Consider the following 19670-nt stretch of genomic DNA (forward strand, 5'->3'; position numbering starts at 1 on the left):
CTTCTGTGCTTTTGGGGCATCTGACCTGTTAGTAATTTGATAAATAGACTATCATAATTTCATTCGTAGACTTTCAGGCATTTCTACAAACATACTGTGTATATATTTTTGGGTAATATGTGTAGAGTGAGGTATTTGCATTTTGATAGTAAATATGCACAGGCTACTATTTTTTATTCGTTGATATTCACATTTACACATCAATTTGCAAATTCCTCATCCTATGCTTATTACCCATTCGACACATACACCCACATACACACATCACACACTTACATACATTTTCTAGTAACAGACAAGCCTGCACATTAATACAAATCTTCAGGAAATCCCACTTGGGGCACATCTTTGACATCTCTTGCTTTAAAAATAGAGAGCTTTGTCCTTTTGGGTGAAACACTCACCGAATCTAGGGGAATTCTGGCTGCTTATGACATAGGATACATAAATAATTCATACCAATATTTTTATGCACTTTTAAAAAAAAAAGTCAATAATTTTTATGTTTGGAGAAATCCAAGATGTTGAAGCTAGGACCACCTGAAGATTTGTTTTAATAGGCAGTACTCTTAGATTGACTACAATAGATATCAATAGATACACATAAATTGTGCATGTGCATGCAGCCATTCTATGAGTGTGTGCACATGTACGCAGATATGTGTATGCCTGATGTATATATACAGACAGTATGTTTAATAAAACCCTTTGCAATTTTACTTGAACATAAAACCATTAAAGTAAGCAGGTTAAGGATCCTTTAATCTAGAACACTTGATCTGCCAATTAACCCATGTAGCCAGTTTTTCATTTACTATTAATTAGCTGTGATTCCATCATCTGTAGATCAAGCCACATTAGTAAGACACTGCACTATTGTCCTGTTTGTTTGCATAGCTGCTGTACTACTAGCTAAATGGCAAAATGGAACTAAAAGTAAATTCCCTAAGATGTTGTCTTTAAAGAAAATATTGTGCAAAATCCTTTAGCACTTCTTCCCTCTCCCCAACAGAGGTCAAGGAGAAATTTGTGCTTAGAAGTGATTTTTTTTTTTTTTTTTTTTTGGCCACTTACGCTGTCTTCAGATGAATTACAATATTCCTATCCCCCAAGCTTGCACTAGCTGGAGCACTGATAAAATGGAACTAAAAATATAGTATACTTAAGAACCATTTCATACAATAGAATTGAAGCTGATAACACAGAAAAAATTGTCATGCAAAATGTTATGCAACAACAATGTTATTTTGTGCTGACATTGAGATTTGAAAATGTTGCATATGTCAGACATAGCTAGACAAAAAAAAATGTGGACATTTGGAAATAAATGCTCTCTTTTGAGTATCTCAAAACCTATAAAATTATAGTTGAGAGCCCGAGTCTCAGCTTAGTGTTCCAAACTGAAACAAAATTTCAAGAAGAAAGGTGAACAGAAAAGCAAACTAAACTAGAAAGCTGCCAAGTAGAGGAATGATGAAAGTTTACGGTACTTGATTTTGACCTAGGCATGCCTTTGAGCCTCTGATATAACATGCTGGTCTGCGTTTGGGTGGGTGGAGGAGGAGGCCCAGGATGTGGCAGGGGAGCTGCTTGGGTAGGTGAAGAGAGACAGTAAAAAAGTAAAGACAAAGTGACTCTAACAAAGGGTGACAAGTAAGATGACAAACTCTGAAAAGAACAACCAAATAAGCAAAAATGATAAAACACAAACGGAGAGCTGCTGCTTTCTTGGCAATACTTCAACACTACAGAGGTGTGACATTGTTTGACAAGGACTCTTACCAGTGTCACCAGCAACCCCCACCCACCACCACCACCGAGACACTCAGAGGCTGAATGCAAATACCAGATGCTTTATCCAGATGGATACACATGAATGATGGCAGCAGCAGCACTGACCAAAAAAAGATACACTTCATACAATGAAGAACACCTATACATTAATAGCTGCTTCTTTTTTACAGATGACCAGAAATAGGACTTGATATATTAATAGTTGGAAGATCTGGCTTGTCATCCCCCATATGTTACTTACTTTCTACGTAACCTTGCATCTGCTACTTGAACCTCTCTGTGCTTTAGTTTCCTCATCTATAAATTGAGAGTATCTTTTCTTGTACATGTTACAGGGTTGCTGATAAGAGCAAAGAAAGCAATCTATGGGATTGATCTCTGTAAAGCTCAAGATGCCTACACATGTTTATTGCTACCTCCACATTGTGAGAAGGCTGCAATTAATTGCTTTGCAAAAGCAGATGAAGGGCCGTTATTAGTTCAAGTGAGCTAGGAAATATTCTTGCTCCCTTTGTGGAATTTCAACATGTCAAAATCTGTCATTTTGGGGGAAAATGTGTGGTATCTGATTGTTTCCAGCTCATTTAATTATTTTCAATTTGGAATTCTCGTGGCTTTTATATTGTGGGTTGAATCATATATAAAAACTTGCCAGCTTATCAAATATGTTACTTGCTATTCCAAATGTTAGAATACTGTAATCAGCACTTGACCCATCTGTCATGTGGTTTACAATATCAGCACAGCAAACATCCTATAACAATAGCCTCTCCTTCAATACAGGCCCAGAGCACTATCAGCTTCTGCAATTCTCTCTCTTTAATGAGTGTCTCATTAACCTTGGACCTGCTCCTTTCTAATAGTTCTGGTTTATAAAGCAATCTGTATGGTGAGAGGGACATACTCCATTGCCAAGTTTGCTTCTTGGTTTGCTTGAATTTTCAACTGGGAAAATGAATTTTACTGCAGGCATGTAGGAAATGGAATTCTAGTGACATTAATAAAAAAGATTGAAAAATATGGATAAAATATAATATTCTGGCAAAAATCATCTATTAAAAGCAAGAGTTGATGAGATCCTCTTCTTGCTGGACCATTTCAGTGTTTAGAATACAGGACAAAAAAATTAACAGTTTCCTCTTACTGAAATTGTTTGGGAAAAAAATGTGTGTAAATAGAATTTGGAAGACTCAGTTTTAAATGATAACCATTTAAAAGGAGGCAAGTACTAATCCTTTCATCATAAAAAACAGTACTCCATATTGTATATTTTGTTAAAATCTGGTTTTCCACTGACAGCACTGCCTAAAGTTAAGAGCATTTCTGGTAATCCATCCTCATGGCTCTTTCAGTGAATGCATGTTACCTGCATGTGCAGTTCTCACAGAAATTCCTGACTCATTCTCACCCAGTTAACTGAACCTGGGTAGAGAAAGACTTGATCTGGTGGTGAATAAAACAATAAGGTGCCTCTGGGTTGATCTGTCACCCATGAGGCAGCAGATACATATTTCAGCTAAATGGGTCTTGATGAGAAATTCATAAAGGGATTTCCTCCTGCCAACTGTCTGTCCAGAATTCTGACAGTGAGGTTTGCCACCATAGAAAAACAAGCTCCCTATTTTTTTTTCCTCACAGAGCAAAACAAAAACATCATACCTTGGTTTCCAACTTCATTTACCCAATTACCATTGCTCATGTTTACACAATTAAATCTGCTTGGCTTCCAGAGAGAGAGTTAAATGTGACTGCAGAAAAACAAAAAGAGAATTCCGCTGCATGCTCATCTGAGCCAAGGAAGAGATGCATCCAGGAGCAAGAGACACTCCAATTAGCCCTTAAATAACCTGACCAACTCTGGCTCTAGCTAGTGAATTGCCAGTCCCTGAAATATCATATGAGAGATGAATATGATTGATGGAAACTAACTTATTACCAAGTTCCAGCCTATTGATGTGTTGCTGAAGATGCTAGTATTTGTATTATGTAATTACAGAAAATAACTAGCCTGTAGCAATTTGCTATGATTTGGGGGTGGGGGTAGATAAAAGCTCAAGTAGCAACAGAAAGCTTAGCAGATAGCCACATCATACTATCCTGAATACCCAGCTTCCCTAAAATGATGGCTACATAGGCCAAAAACATGCAAGGTTGAAATCTAATACAATTTCTTTAGTGGGACTGTCTATTATGTATACTTGATCCCCTTGATTCTCCAATATCCACTCCCTTTCAAAAGGTTCCAGCTCTAGGTCAGTCTAAAGTATGTGTTAATACAGGCTGTTGGATGGATCATGGATTTTTCCCATGCTTTTCATTGGAGCCATCGTTGTCTTTTCCCTGTAAGGACTTAGGTGGTATAGCTTGTCCAGTCTACCTCCAAAATGTCTCTTGATTTTATCTCACACCGTACTAGATCACGTGCTTATCCACACTCTTGCCGAGGGGGTGGGCATATGACTCAGGTCTCATCATTTCCACCTCAACTGTTGCTAAAGCCTCCAGGGCAGCCTTCAGTCCCTTTTCTCTTTTGCAGTTCATTCTCTGCCATGCAGCAGTCAGAGTGATCTCTGTTAAGCACACATCTGAACTTGTCATGCTCCTGCTTAAAAATCTTTGAGAGCTTCCCTTCATGACAAGGGTTATGCCTTCATATGCCATAACAAGAGAGTGCCATCATAGCAAAGCTTCAGCTCCTCTGTCGATGCTTCTACTTGAGCACTTCTGGCCCTGGATAATAGGAAATTATATACATTTGTCTATCTGCCTGTCTGCCAGGGAATTCTGTATTTCTAGGGCCTAGAGCAGTGCTGGGGCCAGGGTAGGTCATCAAATATTGGTAGAAGGGAATTCTCAGTGGATCCTGTCCAATGCAGTGCTTTCATGAAAAATAAAATGCTCTGTGTTTTCAGTATACATACAAACTACACAGGAATTCTTATCTCTTATCCAAAGTCCCTGGTTACTTAACAAATGTACTAAGCTGAATTCTGAATAGTAAACATCATAACTTAAACTTCCAAGCCAGAGAATAACATCAGGTTTCTTAATGCAATGAAATACTATTTAAGACAGCTGTGCGCGGTGGCTCACACCTGTAATCCCGGCACTTTGGGAGGCTGAGGCAGGAGGATCATGAGGTCAGGAGTTCGAGACCATCCTGGCCAACATGGTGAAACCCCGTCTCTATTAAAAATACAAAAATTAGCTGGGCATGGTGGTGTGCACCTGTATTCCCAGCTACTCAGGAGGCTGAGGCAGGAGAATCGCTTGGACCCGGGAGGCGGAGGTTGCAGTGAGCCGAGATCACCCCACTGCACTCCAGCCTGGGTGACAGAGCAAGACTCCGTCTCAAAAAACAAAAACAAAAACTATTTAAGACAATTAAAAATAATTTTATTTAACTTAATACAAATTAATTTAAATTAAAGAAAGAAATAACACTCTTGTAATGGTTTTTCTTCTCTAATTTGGTATTGTATGCCAACTCAGGCTTTGTTCCTTGGGCTGAGCTGTTGCATATAAGAAAAGTGAGCTTAATTCTGCATGGACATTGTGTTGGAAATCTGTCCTTGTATGTGCAAGAACCTTGCTCAGGGGAGTTACCTTCTCTACTCCATGTTATTTTGGTGGGACTTCCAAGGAAAGTATCCTTCAGGGGAAGTCACATGAGCTACACCTGGCCAACCATAGTACCTCATACCATCATGGGTACTACGACTGGCTCTGGGGTTAGCATGTGACCCAAGCTGGGCCACTGTGGCCCTTCTCTGGAATTGTATACAGTTGCTTGGAGAGGAATGCTCTTTTTCTTCTAGAGTCATTAGCTAGGATAAAAGGCTGGTGCTATTTGTGGCCATATTGCTTCCCAAACTTCAACCATTAGCTCCAGTCACATTAAAGAAGCCTGTCAGCAGCTGGAGATATGAAAACACATGAACATTTTTCATTTCTGAGACCAACTCCTTCATGGATTTCCTAGCTACATGAACCAAAAAATTCTCTTTTCTTGCTTAGGCTATTTGAGTTCTTTTTTTCTCTGATTCAGTAGTACTACTAAGTACCCACTTAGTCCCCAAATAAACTTTTATGTACATTGCCACAAGCTGTCTTGGGCGGGAGCTTGGAGCATCTGGAGGGATGATGAATAGAGGCAAACACTGAAACAAGGCTAGGGAACACCCCAGTCAGTTCTTCTTGGGGGTCCAGTCTTTGACCTACATCATGCCCTTCTCTGGCACTATCCCCTGCTCTGCAATTCATCAAAGACCCTGGCCTGGGTAAAATTCCCTTGTGCTGCACTCCTGTGACACCTTGCTTGTTCCCTTTACTATCATCATCAGATTGTGACTGCTTGTTTCATGTCTCTGTTTTCTTTTTTTTTTTTTTTTGGTAAGCTCAACAAGGGTAGGGAGCATGACTGATTTTGCTCATCACACACTCCCCTGGTGTCTGGCATAGCTCCTGGAACCTAGTGGATATTTAACAAATATATATGGAGATTGCAATGTTGTATTTGAAATTTATAATAAAAGGCAATTTGAATACCTCTTATATTCCCTTGGCTCTCAAAGTACCATCCCTGGATCAGCAGCTTCAGCATCACCTGGAAGCTTAAGAATGCATATTCCCAGGCTCCACCCCAGACCTGCTGAATCAGAACCTACATTTCAACAAGATCCCCAGTGATTCAGATGGACATTAAAGTTGAAGAAGCACTGTTTTATGATTCATTTCTGAAATCAAATGATATCATTATACTATACATTTCAACTTGGAAGAACATCCTTTTAAATACTTTCAAACAAATAATAAATTAATATATATAATGAGCACTTACTATGTGCCAGGCATTTGTGCTAACCGATTTATTTAGAATATGTATTTTAATCTTTGCAATAATTCTCTGGGGGAGGAACCATTATTAGCACCTTTTACAGAAAATAAAAGTGAGGTTACAGAGGTTAGAAAACCCAGTGGAGGCAAGATAAGGATTTGAATTTGGGGTATAACAAATCATTGAGTGCTCAGGCTGGGTTTGAGGTAGTGTTTTCTTAGAGTTGCACGTATATGACTCTAACATGTGGATGCTGGATGTCATCAAATGTCCTACTGGAAGCTCAGACCAGTTAATGGATTGTGGATAGGGCCGTTATATCTTGGCTGAAAGGTAAGGCAGCCTGGTGGGGTGGTGATGGCTCTTGAATAGCACATAGGACAAGAGACTGGAGAGTCACTGACTACTCATTTTATTTTGAACCTGGCTTCTTTTCTCCAGGCCTTGATTTTTCTACCTGTCAATGATCAAGAAACCTCTTTTGTGTCATACAATTTCATTGCTAACAAATCACAAGCATTTTATAGTGTAGAAGTTGAAAATGGGGACTTTGGAATTAAACAGGGTCATGTTCAAATTTTGACTCTACAACTAACCAGATGCTTAACCTTGGGGAAGTGACTTAACATCTTTCTACTTCAGGATTTCCATGCATGAATGCATAAGTTCTTATTTCATTGAAGTAAGAGGCACATTGTAACATTTCTGAAATCCGGATGCATCTTATGTTTGATAGCATGTCACAATACAGTATATGAATGGCGCAGCTTATAATTGATGGCCCTTTAGATTCAATGAAATATGGTGATAAAACACTTATCTCACAGGGTCATGGCGAGAATTAAATGAGATATGTATAACTACTTAGCACATACTAAATTCTCAATAAACAACAATTTTTATCATAATCTGCAGCATCACATCTTTTTTTCTGATAGAAGAGAGAGACACTGGTTTCATATTTGTGGGTTCACAGCATATTTTAACACATCCTTTTTTTCCCCAAAATCTTTCTTGGTGACAGTGTTTAAAACATGTTTCTCTTTGTCCTCCCCACTTATTGTAAAGTATAGATGAGGTGCTAGTCCACAGAATAATCTGGGCTTGGAAACCCTGATTTATGCACCACTGAAACAAAAAGGATGGAAAGGCTGGGTGTGGTGGCTCATGCCTGTAATCTCAGCACTTTAGGAGGCCGAGGTGGGTGGATCACTTGAGGCCAGGAGTTCAAGACCAACCTGGCCAACATGGTAAAACCCCATCTCTACTAAAAATACAAAAAATTAGCTGGGCATGGTGGTGTGTGCCTGTAGTCCCAGCTACTTCGGATGCTGAGACAAAAGTATTGTTTGAACCCAGGAAGTAGATGTTGCAGTGAGCCAGGATCCTATCACTGTACTCTAAAGCAAGACTCTGTCTCAAAAAAAAAAAAAAAAAGAAAGAAAGAAAGAAAGAAAGAAATAAAAGAGAACCACTTAGTCCCTCATGTATAAGACATGAAGCATGAGATGGTCCTCATCTCAGAATGGCCATCCTGTGGGGATGAGATTCACTATTATTGGTCCCTTGTGGAAGACAGTGGGGTGGTGGCTTGGCTCTATGTGTTGGTGAGTTTTACCAGCTTGGTTCTCTTTCTCTCTTTCAACAAGCCTTAGATCTGTAGGAAATTTGCCTGGAGACAGAGAAAGATACAAAACCTCAACATCACACAATCTTCCTGGAAGTCCTTTGGATAGATTTGACCTGATCTAGAAGGTTTCTGTCAATTGGAGAGAAGAAAAGTCCTCAGTTCTTGGACAACCTTGGGGAATCTCAACTGCCCTCGGGAAGAATTTACAATGTAAAGATTTTGTCAATGATCCATTTCCAGAAAGGACTGCTCTGTTAATTTGTAGTCTTCCTATGTAAAAAGTGGTAGGTATTATACTTGACCTTATCCACTGAATGAATGGATATTGTCTAAATGCTCACCACATCAGGCAAAAAGTCTACATGGTAGAAAGAGACAAAAATGCATGGTATTTAAATTTAGACAGACCTGAGTTCAAATCCTGCTTCAGAAAGTTACTTATCCTCACTGAATCACAGCTCCTTCATCTGCGAAGGGTGCAAAAATAAAGACTTCTTTATGAGTCTAAGGTTAAGATTGAATCAGAAGCCCTTAGCACAGGGCCAAGGCCCATAGGTTCATAGGTGGCTGCTCTCTTCTCTCTTTGTCTCCCCACCTACCCATCATTCATCCATCCACCCACCCACCTATCTACCTACTCTCCTCTCCTTTCCTCTCCTCTCTCCTCTCCTTTCCTCCCACCTACCTATTTCTGCATCTATCTATCTATCTATCTATCTACCTGCCTACCTAATTATTTCTGTCTATATCTATCTGCTGTCTGTCTACAAATCATCATCTGTCTGATTTTGCAAATCCTTGCCATATTTGGAGGAAAAAGTTGTTTTATTTCAAATTCCAGTGGAATCGTTATGATGCTCAGAAAATTATGCAAGTATTTAGCCAAGAACTGAGGCAAAACAGCAATAGTAGTGTAGACTTTCTCAGAGCTTGCTGGGTTCAGAATGTGTGACGGTTTACATGGAAATGTATTTAAAATAATAGAATTCATTTGCAGGAGTCACAGCTTTTCTTTCATAGACTAGCAGGCTTTTGCATCTTTTTTTGGAGGTACTGTAATTAAATTGAACATTTAACTTCTAATAATGCCACCAAACATAAAGCATAAGTCCACCAAAATGCCATCTGCATAGCCCTGTAGATTCTTAAAGCATAGTCTGACTAAAGTCTGTATTTCTGTCCCCAGTATTCTACCCACCTCCCTACAATTTGCACATGTAACTCCGGTGGTACCCTACCACCTCCATACAGTTGGTTATGTAGACCTATCCATGAATTTGTGCTCTATTCTCATTGAGAAAATTGAAAAGGGAGGGAAGGGGTAAGAAAGAAAAAAACATTTAAAGGCCAGGAAAGAAGTAATTATGATTAAGATTGCAATTGAGACCTGATATACTTAGAAAAAGCTTCACTATACCAAGCTTCAAACCCATCTCTGCTTTAACCTCAACTTCTAAGTCCAGTTCTACCCTATTCCCTCTCTTCAGTCCTTTCTCTTAATTCCTGCTAGTGTGATTTTTCTGCAGTGTAAACCACCAACCCATCCCTTTGCATAAACAGCCTTCAATGACCCTTCATCACCTTTGCAGTTGAGACCTGTGGAATCTTTCTTCTGAAAAAATCCATATGCATGCCAAAGTTGGCATGATTTTCAAGTTAAGAAATTTTGAATCATGAGATATAGTCTGAACTCAGCATTATTATGGCATAGAAAGACCTTTGAAGTCCTGTCCCTGCCTACCTTGCCATCATCAGCACCCATCCACTACTATCATTTCACTCTGTTTTGCAGCTACGTTGAATTAATTACAGAGTAGTTAAAAGTGTGGCTTCTGCCTGGGCTGACTCCAGCTATACCACTTATACTTCTGGATGTGTGTTTTTTAAGTTCTGTGCCTCCGTTTGCTCATCTCTACTGTGGGAATAATAATAGTTCCCTCTTATAAGGGATTTTGAGGAGAAATAAGTTAATAATATGCTTAGAATCATACCTGGAACATGATATGCATTAAATAAGCATTCATTATTTTTTATTAGCTATCTGGCTTTACATATTTGCACATATTATTCTCTTGATGTAGGATGACTTTCCATTCCCAATCCTGGCTCCCCTTTGCTTATTCTAATTCATCTCTCAAGATGCAGTTCAATCCTCACCATCTCGTGAAGACTTCCATGGTTTTCTGACAATGCCCCATCCCTTTTACACATAACTCTACCAATAGGCCTTGCAATATAGTGATTTACATATATAGACCCATTTGCACGTATACTCCATGAGGCTAATAGCTGTTTCCCTCTTGTTTACATAGTCTCTGACTTTTAACACTGTACCTGCTACAGGGTAGGCTCCCACTAACCATTTGTCTAATAAATGAATGAATGAGTGAATAAATGATTGAATAAATATCTTCCCTACCAGAGAGAAAGGTTCATGTGTCTTGAACATAGGTTTATGAGTCTTCAAATACTTATTATAGCCCTATGCTTGGAATGTGCTCAGGAATGCTTTCTGAAATGTTTTGAAATGTGCTCAACTGTTAATTTGGATTAACTGATAGTTATTTTTGACAACCCTTTAGACTACAAAAATGATGATCCCTATTCTAATTTATTAAAGTTTTAAGTCAGACTTCTCCTCAAAATAAGATCAGAAGTTTTGGGACCAAACAAGAAGAAAATTTCCGAAGCCAGAACTTTCCAAGAGCTCTCCTCTAATACAACTTCCAGCAACAGCCCCTGTTCGGTCATCCTGTCCATGCTTCCTGCTTTATCATGGGATACATACAAGAACAACATGGATACAACTTCTCTCTGTCTTGGCTGATAAACATTCATCAAAGAACACAAACTTCTCAATAGGGCAGAAAACAGAAAAAAGAAATGAAAAACAAAGAGGAAGATTCATTTGGTTAAACAACTTTTTAAAAAATGCACATGAGGCCAAATCACTGGAATCCTATAACCAAGGATGAAATGAAGCTCTGCAGCAAACCAGAATTCTATTCCTTTAAAGCTTATGCCTTTTCAGAAATTCTGCTCTATAAAGGTCAACATCAAATGGGCATGAGATGTATTTAGACAGCACAAATTAACTCCTTAAGTATTATTGCAACTCCACATGGCTCTCTGGGAGTACATACCTTAAGGAGCTATTGAAAAACAAAAACAAAAACTGAATATAACTCAACAGTCCTGATAATTTATAATGCATATACAATTGGTTCACCTGCATCCTTTTGATTCTCTATTTGAAAGAGAGAGCACAACAAGGAGAGAAGAGAGAGAAACAAGAACACATATGCAGAATTAATGAGCAAGTGGACCAAAATGCCCCCCACTTATGTGTGATACATGATATTGGAAAGAAAAGGTTGCCCTTGGGTTCCCACCGCCCCAAAGTTTGGGGGCCAGCAAAAAAGGCTCCTTCACAGAGGTGGAAAATGCTGCACAAATAGAAAATTAGTAAAATTAAGTTTAATGTGAAATCAAGCTATGAAACATACATGAACTCTCCAAGTGACAATTAAGTCATATGTTCTAGGCAAAGTTTAGAGGACAAGGACAAGTCAAAATCTCTAGAGGGAACAAGGAAAAGCTTCCCAGCTTGATAGAGAACAGACAGGAGGCATATAAGATCTAATTTTTACAGAGAATGGACCACCTGGTGTGGTCTCATACCCATAATAGTTTGGCATCTTAAACATGGAAAAGAAGGCATGATTTTGCCCCAAATATCCTTTATCTGACACCTAACGCATTGCTCCCCAGCCTAGCTGCTACCTTTTGATTGTGTACCAGTGACAAGCACTTTACAAATTAGGGTTACACACAAGCAAAGTAAAAATGCATTCAGGTCACAGACAGAGAATAACTGAAAAACTTACAGACAAATCTGAGTTTATCACAAACAAATGGCTTAATTGTCTAACCTGTTTTAGGCTGATAAAAAGTGACTGGACTTCTCACACTGGGTTTCACAGACAGAACCAACAGACAAGCCAATGCTAAAAAACTTGAAGCAAGGAGAGTGAGTTGGTTTGGATCTGGATTTTCTTGAAATAATGAAAACAGAAAGAGTGAAGACAGCATGGTGAGGAGGTGGTAGGTACTCACGAATGGTTAAATCCATCACTTGGGAGGCCAAGCAGAAGACAGGATGCTCATACATTTCTCTCTTTTTCCCTATAAAAGAGGATTTGGGCATGCAAGAGGCTTAGGTCAGAGGTAAAGAGGTTAAAGGTCATAGGTTAGAGGAAAATGTTACATTAGCTCAAAGGAAAATAGCCACAGAGTATTTTGGGATAAACACAGGATAAAAGAAAAAGGAGCTTCAAAATTGGAGATCTACTGGATTAACCATTCAGCATGCCGTGAGTCACGAGAGAGATTGTGACCATGATTTTACACGTCTCTTTAGAGCTGTTTGCAAGAATACAATGACCAAAACATCATGAGTAAAGGGAAACAAAATTTCATTGATTTAAGGCTCCAAGATACTAAGGATTTAAGACTTTAGTATCTAAGGCTCTTGAGGTATTTCTTCATAAACATAGTCTCCAGCAATATTACTACAACTTCTTTCCAGAATTCTCAGATAACAAAGCTGCTAATTCTCACAGAGGGGCTCAAATGTAAAAAATGAAAGATTTCTTCTCTGAGGGTAGGATCAGAGCCTTGTAAAAGAAAGTTGTCTGGTAGTAATATCTTTCAGGCTGCAATGTCTCAGCCTATGGTGGACTATGTTCATGAAAGAAAACCTGATACATGCAGCCAGAGGATGTTGGGTTGCCTGAATTAACAATCCCAGCATGCTTTGAAATTGGTGTCTCAGCCACTTTTGCAGAGGTCACATTAAAGTGGCTGAGCCAATCACGGACAAGGAAGGAGAGAAGCGGAAGAGAGCAGGTAGTGTGGAATGAGGTACTTCTCTGAAAAGAGAGTTGAAAAAAAAGAATTGGTTTCTTCAAAGAATCCCCAGACCTAAAAGTCACAGTGCAAAAGATAATTAACACAACCAAGAAGAATTGAGGCACAAAAGGAAATTACAGACCAGCTGATCTACTTTGGAAATGAATGCATTTTTACTTACAGGTCTTAAAGTTTGTTTTTGGATAGATTTATCTGAAAGAAGAGAGCAGATCTTACCAAAAGACTAGTAATAGCTAGACCAAGACCTATGAGGCAGCAGCCATGGCAACAGAACGTTTCTTGATCCCATCCCATCTCTGGCCTTGCCTAGAATTGTTAGGTACCTGGCTGACTTTACCAAATACAACCAATCATTACGTCCTGGGACAGTAAATGCTGGAACAATTATTTGCTAATATAGCCCTTTAACGACCTCTTGTTCCTCTATTTTTGTCACTCATTACCAAGTCAAGAGTTGATAAACATCCTTTTGGTGCCCAATTCTTAAGTGTTTCTCCCTGGATGCATAACAGTGAATTCATTACCACTGGTACACAATTTGCATTGTCAGACAGACAAAATTGAGAGAGGGAGGACACGTAATGTACAGAACACTGTGAATTTGACATAATCTTAACCTAATTCTCTAAGGAAACAAGGATTTTGGCAGAGTAAGTGATGGGGTCTGAGTGATTGGTTAGTTTCTTTTCCCCCCAGTTGTCTTGAGGCAGACAATGCGCATTTGCTAGTTTTAGTCAGGTGTCATGTTTCACGTGTGAGAGAACATCAGATTCCAGAATGCGGACACATCGAGTTTTGCACACAGAACTTCCACATTTATACACTTACACCACTGGTCAAGTTGGGTGTGGCTTTCAAATCACCCTATAGCAGCCAACAGGGTAACAATGAAAAGTGATTAATACCTTCGTGAATGAATAGGTCCCAAAGAACCATATCTTCTCAAGTAGAGTTTACTCAAAGCACCTTTGGTGATTACTGGGTCATCAGTGACCACTTCCCTAAAACTTGAGAGGGCAGTGGTAACAAGCATCTAAGGTCTGGAGTAACAAGAATGAATGAGATCTAAAGCCAACTTGGAGCCATCACAGATGGCTCAGCACTAACCTGCCATCGAGCTTGAAGCGCTACCAAAAGACAAGGTACTTTTGGGGGCAAGAAAGAGCAAAACCTTGATCTTGCTCTTTTCAGTTCTTGTATTGCTTCCAATGCTATCAGCAGCGGACAACAGACTGCTTTATTTTCCTCTGTTTAAAGAAGGGGGCAATTCTACAGAACTCCTTCATAGGAAAACATCAGCCACAGAGCCAATACTTAGGGCCAACACAGACTCTCAGAAGGAATTTAGTTATCTGATAACATCCTGTTTTCAATATTGTTCCCTTACAAAGGGAACTGTAATTACAAAGCCCCTGTAATGTCTTTTAATTCGTTTACTTGGCCACGGCCAAGGAAACTTCGACATTTCAGGTGCTTCCAGGTTTCAGCTTAATATACTCAGATGGACCACTGTTTTCAGGTGCCCTTGAGAAAAGAGAAAGACTTCCCCAGGGAGGCATATCAAAATTTAAATTCAAAACTGGGGGCAGAAGGGAGCCTTACCTTCGATTTTGGCATACTCTGAGAGCCGAGAATAGTTGACTAACGCAGCCTGTTCCAGACATTTACGGATAACTGTTTTTACCTCCTCTTGTGGCACTGGGGTAACAATATCTTTCATCAAAACCTTCAAGTAGGAAAAGAGGGATTATTAAGAAGGTTCAAGCAAATGTGTCACTCATCCATACTTCTTAGAAGCGTGAAAGTTTAAAATCAGTTCTTTGTGACTTAATAAGATTGAGAGCCATGCTTAAAGAGAAAGCACCAGAAGTGCAAAGCATTGGCAAAGGCCGTCCATGAGTCAGGGAAGGGCTAGGAACATATCTTCTGTATATCCTATTTGGGAGTTTGAAGATAAAATATCAAGAGTTTTGGCAGTTTCCTCGCTTCTATTCTGATATTTGATGAATGGTAAACAAATCCTATAAAAATTACAACTAGGTCATTCAACCAAAACATTTCATTACAATTATGCTTATGTCTTTTTATATATATGTGATCTATCTTTTACTTTCATTCTTACCCTTTCCAAGAGTGAGAGAGTAGCTTTCAAAGCACCTTCAGGTCGACCAAATGGAAAGCAATACCTAAAAAAGACAAAATTCTTCAGGTTGCCTAAATTATTACATTTTAGCATGAAATATGCTGCAATTTGATTCCTATAGCAACTCTCTCTGAGGAATGGAAAATGCTTTTTATTTTGTCACGTTGTGTTATGTTAATCTGAATTCACACCATATATGTGTGTATATAATGTATATATGTGTATGTGTGAATAATGACTAAAGAGGGACTCTGCAAATGTCTGCAGCAGAAAAGAATATTCAGAGTGGTGACATAAGGCTCTGTTTAGATTTCTATTGTGAAGGAGAACTATTTGTTAGCTCAAATGTGACCTTATATGTTATTATCGAGACTGGCGTTAAAAAAGTATTAGTTGGAACAGGCTGAAATTCAAATACACTTACTTAAGTCCCCAAAAGATCAATATATGGAATAGAAAAGTGGATTTAGAGCAAATTCATGATTCTGCTAGCTATCCTTCCCTGCTTGCGGTTTCCTATTGTTATGGACCGTCTGCTACTGGTAATGCATTTTACATATAGTGTATGATCAATAAAGATTTATCCAGGAGGATTTTGATGGCACAGAAAAAAACTATGTCAGGTACCACTACAAGTTCCAGTGACTGGTTTCAGGTTGTCACTGGCCCTTCAGAACACTGTGCATGGGACAGAGAGACTAGCATGGCTGCTTAAACCTGGACTATCTTATGTAAGCATCCCACTTCTTCCACTTGCCAGCTGGATTGCCTTGGGCAAGTTCCTTAACCTCTCTCAGCCTCACTTTGTTCCTGGTTTAAATGGGGATTATGATAACTACCTTACAAAGTTGTTATGCCACGAGTTAATACTTCTCCAGCCTCCAGTTCTATATCTGGTATATAGGAAGTATTTAATAAATAGGAACCATTAGAAATGCTATTATTATTTTTCAGTTACTATTTCAGGATCTCTGGTCCAGAACCACCAGGACAGCACTAAAAACACCTAATGTGCTCCAAGGGAGAAGTGGGCTATGTGATGTAAGGCTCAAGCACAGAATCTGCTGGCTCTCTTGAGTATGCAGGGGAGATTCAATCCACCCAGGCTGACGCAAGGTTCATTCTTTCCCTGTGTTGCCAGCCAGTGCTGTTTCTGCGGTAGTGGAAAAAGTGGAGACTCTCCTAGGAGTATCACTGCCTTCCTTCCTTGTTCACCATGTTCTGATTCACAAGATTTTTTATTTATTCATTTTTACTTAGGAACCTTGAAGAAGCTTCAAATTCAACTTTTTATAATAGATTGTTGACCAGGGTCAGCTCAAACATGGAAGAATTTGTTCTTTAAGTGGAAATAACATGAACTTAAGAATGCAAAGTTTTCTGGTTATTGCAGAACCATATCTGATTGATTTGCTTGTTCTACTCAGTTATTTCTAAATATGCAATGTATCCTCTGGTAGATTTACAGTTTTGGAAAATTAAGTCCTTTAGTTTTCCCTTCCCACTCTCATCTCCTAATTAAAGCTCTCCAGCCCCAGATCCTTACCTAAAATGTGTAATCTGATTTTCTAGCAGAACTCGGAGCCTCTCTTTGATTTCTTCAAAACGTTCCTTTTCTTCAACAGTCACAGTTCCGATTCCATCAGGCCTGAAAGAAGACATGTCATGAAATGACGGGAACCTCATATGCTGACACCATCAAATCAAATCTCTAGCAGGAGGAAACTGTCCATTTTAGAAGAAACAACTACAATGATCGATGTGAGCTCAGGAGAAGCCCAGCTATTCAGGGCTAGCTTCCAAAGGCGATGGGTTGTGTTTGGGTTATCATTTTGGAAACATGTGCAGAGCTGTAGCTCTTTTCTTGTGAAATGGTAAAATGTACAAACCGGTGGCTTGAAGGTTAAGTCCAGCCCCTGAACTTGTTCTGTTTGGCTCACAGCGTCTTAAGAAATTTGAACCAGTTGCCAACATTTTTTTAAATCAGGGAAGTTTGAGAATACAATTCTGATTTCTGTTTTCTTGAAAATTTGGAACAGTTAGCATTATTAATTGGTGGCTAACAGCTTCTTCCTTACCTGGGACAGGCACTCACCTGGTTCACATTGCTAAATTGTATTACCTATCTCTCTTGTAGGCACTTGGGTTTGGGGTCCCTGAATTATGCACAAAAATTCCTATGAAAATCAGGTGACTTGTAAGTGTTTGTCTTTCCCGGTGTCAGACGTCTTAAATGGCTCAATTTCTTGCCTATAACTACCGATGTTCAGATTTATTTAAGTGCTCATGTATTCATTGAAGAACAAACCACATGTTTTCCAATTTTAGCAAACTGTTACTCATTGTAATAAAAAGGACTCCAGCTTAAATAAATGATTTCAGTTTGATCATCATATTCTCATGGTTCTGTGTCATCTTTAGGTGCATACATATATACTCTATTTGTTATGGACCATTCAAGTTGAAAATATAAAGGGAGGATACATATTTATAGCCCAAATTTATCTGTTCCAAACTAAATGCAGGATAATCTGACCCATTCAAAGCCTTCAGCTTCCCAGATCTCATAGTGACTTGTTTTGACTACTGGCTGAGCCAGTTTGCAGATTGGTGTGTCACCATAAAACTTCTATTGGAACATTCTTCAGTTTGCAAATGCAAGTCATCTTGAGACCAAACAAATGGTCTTATTTATAGGCCTTCTCAAGGATCCAGCATAAGTTGGGAAAATCCTTTATACTAGACCAGTCTGACTGCACAAAAGACTTGGCAAATGACAGCAATGTACCTCCTGTTACGGGTTAATCAGTCAGCTTTCCTTCTTTTTTGATAATAAAAATGCCCTATTTGAAATATGCGAAAATTTCCTCTTCCCCACTTTATAAAAAATACCCCCAAACAGTAAAATCCTGTTCAGTCCATTTCTTCATACTCTTCCAAAGAAAGGCAAAATGATAAACAACAGGTAGGTTGTCTTCAAATTCTCTGTTAAATGTCAAATGTTAATTTACAAAGCTTATTAAAAATTTTTTTAAGAGACGGGGTCTTGTTCTGTTGTCCAGGCTGGGGTGCAGCAGTGTGATCATAGCTCACTGCGGCCTTGAACTCCTGGCCTCAAGTGATTCTTCTGCCTCAGCCTCTTGAGTAGCTGGGATTATGGGTGCAAGCTACCATGCTTAACAAAAACAATTTTTTTTTTTTTTTTACATGAAACGTCCGTGAATCTACAGTTAGATAACAGGATGAATTTACTGGCCTCCACAAAACACGTGATGCTTTTGTTTGTAACTTTTCGTGTATATGCTACAACCTACAACTTCCTTAAGCTGTGGTTTTTAAATTTCTTTAAACAACCTTCAGCTTGTTAATGAACTGAACACACATTTGTTTATGTAATCAGCATGTGCATGCACACACTCAACTGGGGGAAAAATGGAGCAATTTAAAGCATTTTGTTTTTTAGTGGAGAATTAACCCAGAGAAAAATGCTGTTAAATATAATTTTACAGTTCAGAAAAGGTTTACAGATCACAGCAAAAAGTATGGAGACTATTTAACATGAAGAGCCAGGATATTTGTGGTCATTATTAGGAGATAAATATCTCTGTGAATAAAACCATTCATTCATTACCCTACAAGCCTTCTAAGGCAATTAGGCAATTAGAAGGCAGCTTTCTGCTTTGTGTCTGAGATGATAAAAACTGAACATTTAGTGTATGCTTGGCCTTCTCAGTTAATTCTCACTATAAAAGATATTATTACAAACCTAACAATGGATTATGTTTTTTCCTTTTGTTCTGATGATTCCCATTTGTAATTATTAAAAGTATCAGATAGCAGCTTCTGCTTCGCTGATAACCTCTCCTCGGACTACTTTCTGAACACTATTAATCTCACTATTCCAATAAAAGTAAACAACTGAAAAGTAGTGTTGTCTCTTAAATTTGCTTCTTGATCACCTATGTCAGCGCGACAACTTTTATTTTAAATAAAACAAACTAACTTTACTAAGTCTGTAAGGTACAAGTACAGAGTTCACCAATAAAAACAGGTGATAAAACAATTTGATGTTGAATGATTTTGACATAAAATGTAAATTTGTAACTGCCAGAATTGCTCTGAAATGGTATTGGTAACAGGAGATGCTGCTTTACAAAGTGAGGAAAAGACATGCAGGAATAACAACTTGTCAAAGATCATAGGTTGTAACCAGGTCAGTTAAAAAGCAAAAGGATCCCTTTTTTGTTTGATTTCACTGCATTGTTTTCGAAAATTCTGTCAAACATCAATTTCTTGTTCATCGACCCCTATAATTTGGCAATGTTAGCTATACA

The 19670-nt window shown here is 38.7% G+C and overlaps 1 protein-coding gene across 11 annotated transcripts in view; it reads right to left on the minus strand.

The window, feature by feature from the left end:
* CADPS (calcium dependent secretion activator) overlaps nt 1-19670 on the minus strand; it is a 475079-nt gene that overhangs the window by 104202 nt on the left and 351207 nt on the right. For 4 of the 11 annotated variants that reach the window (XM_054682051.2, XM_054682048.2, XM_054682050.2 and 1 more), the window contains exons 14-18: nt 16883-16984; nt 15316-15379; nt 14796-14919; nt 12378-12446; nt 11491-11508 (exon numbers count right to left, since the gene is read on the minus strand). In XM_054682051.2, coding sequence (XP_054538026.1) covers nt 11491-11508; nt 12378-12446; nt 14796-14919; nt 15316-15379; nt 16883-16984 — 377 coding nt within the window. The remainder of the gene's footprint in view (nt 1-11490; nt 11509-12377; nt 12447-14795; nt 14920-15315; nt 15380-16882; nt 16985-19670) is intronic. The other 7 variants (XM_516565.7, XM_009445754.4, XM_054682047.2 and 4 more) reach the window with 3 other exon arrangements.

This window comes from Pan troglodytes, chromosome 2, assembly GCF_028858775.2.
Source record: "Pan troglodytes isolate AG18354 chromosome 2, NHGRI_mPanTro3-v2.0_pri, whole genome shotgun sequence".
Taxonomy (NCBI): domain Eukaryota; kingdom Metazoa; phylum Chordata; class Mammalia; order Primates; family Hominidae; genus Pan; species Pan troglodytes.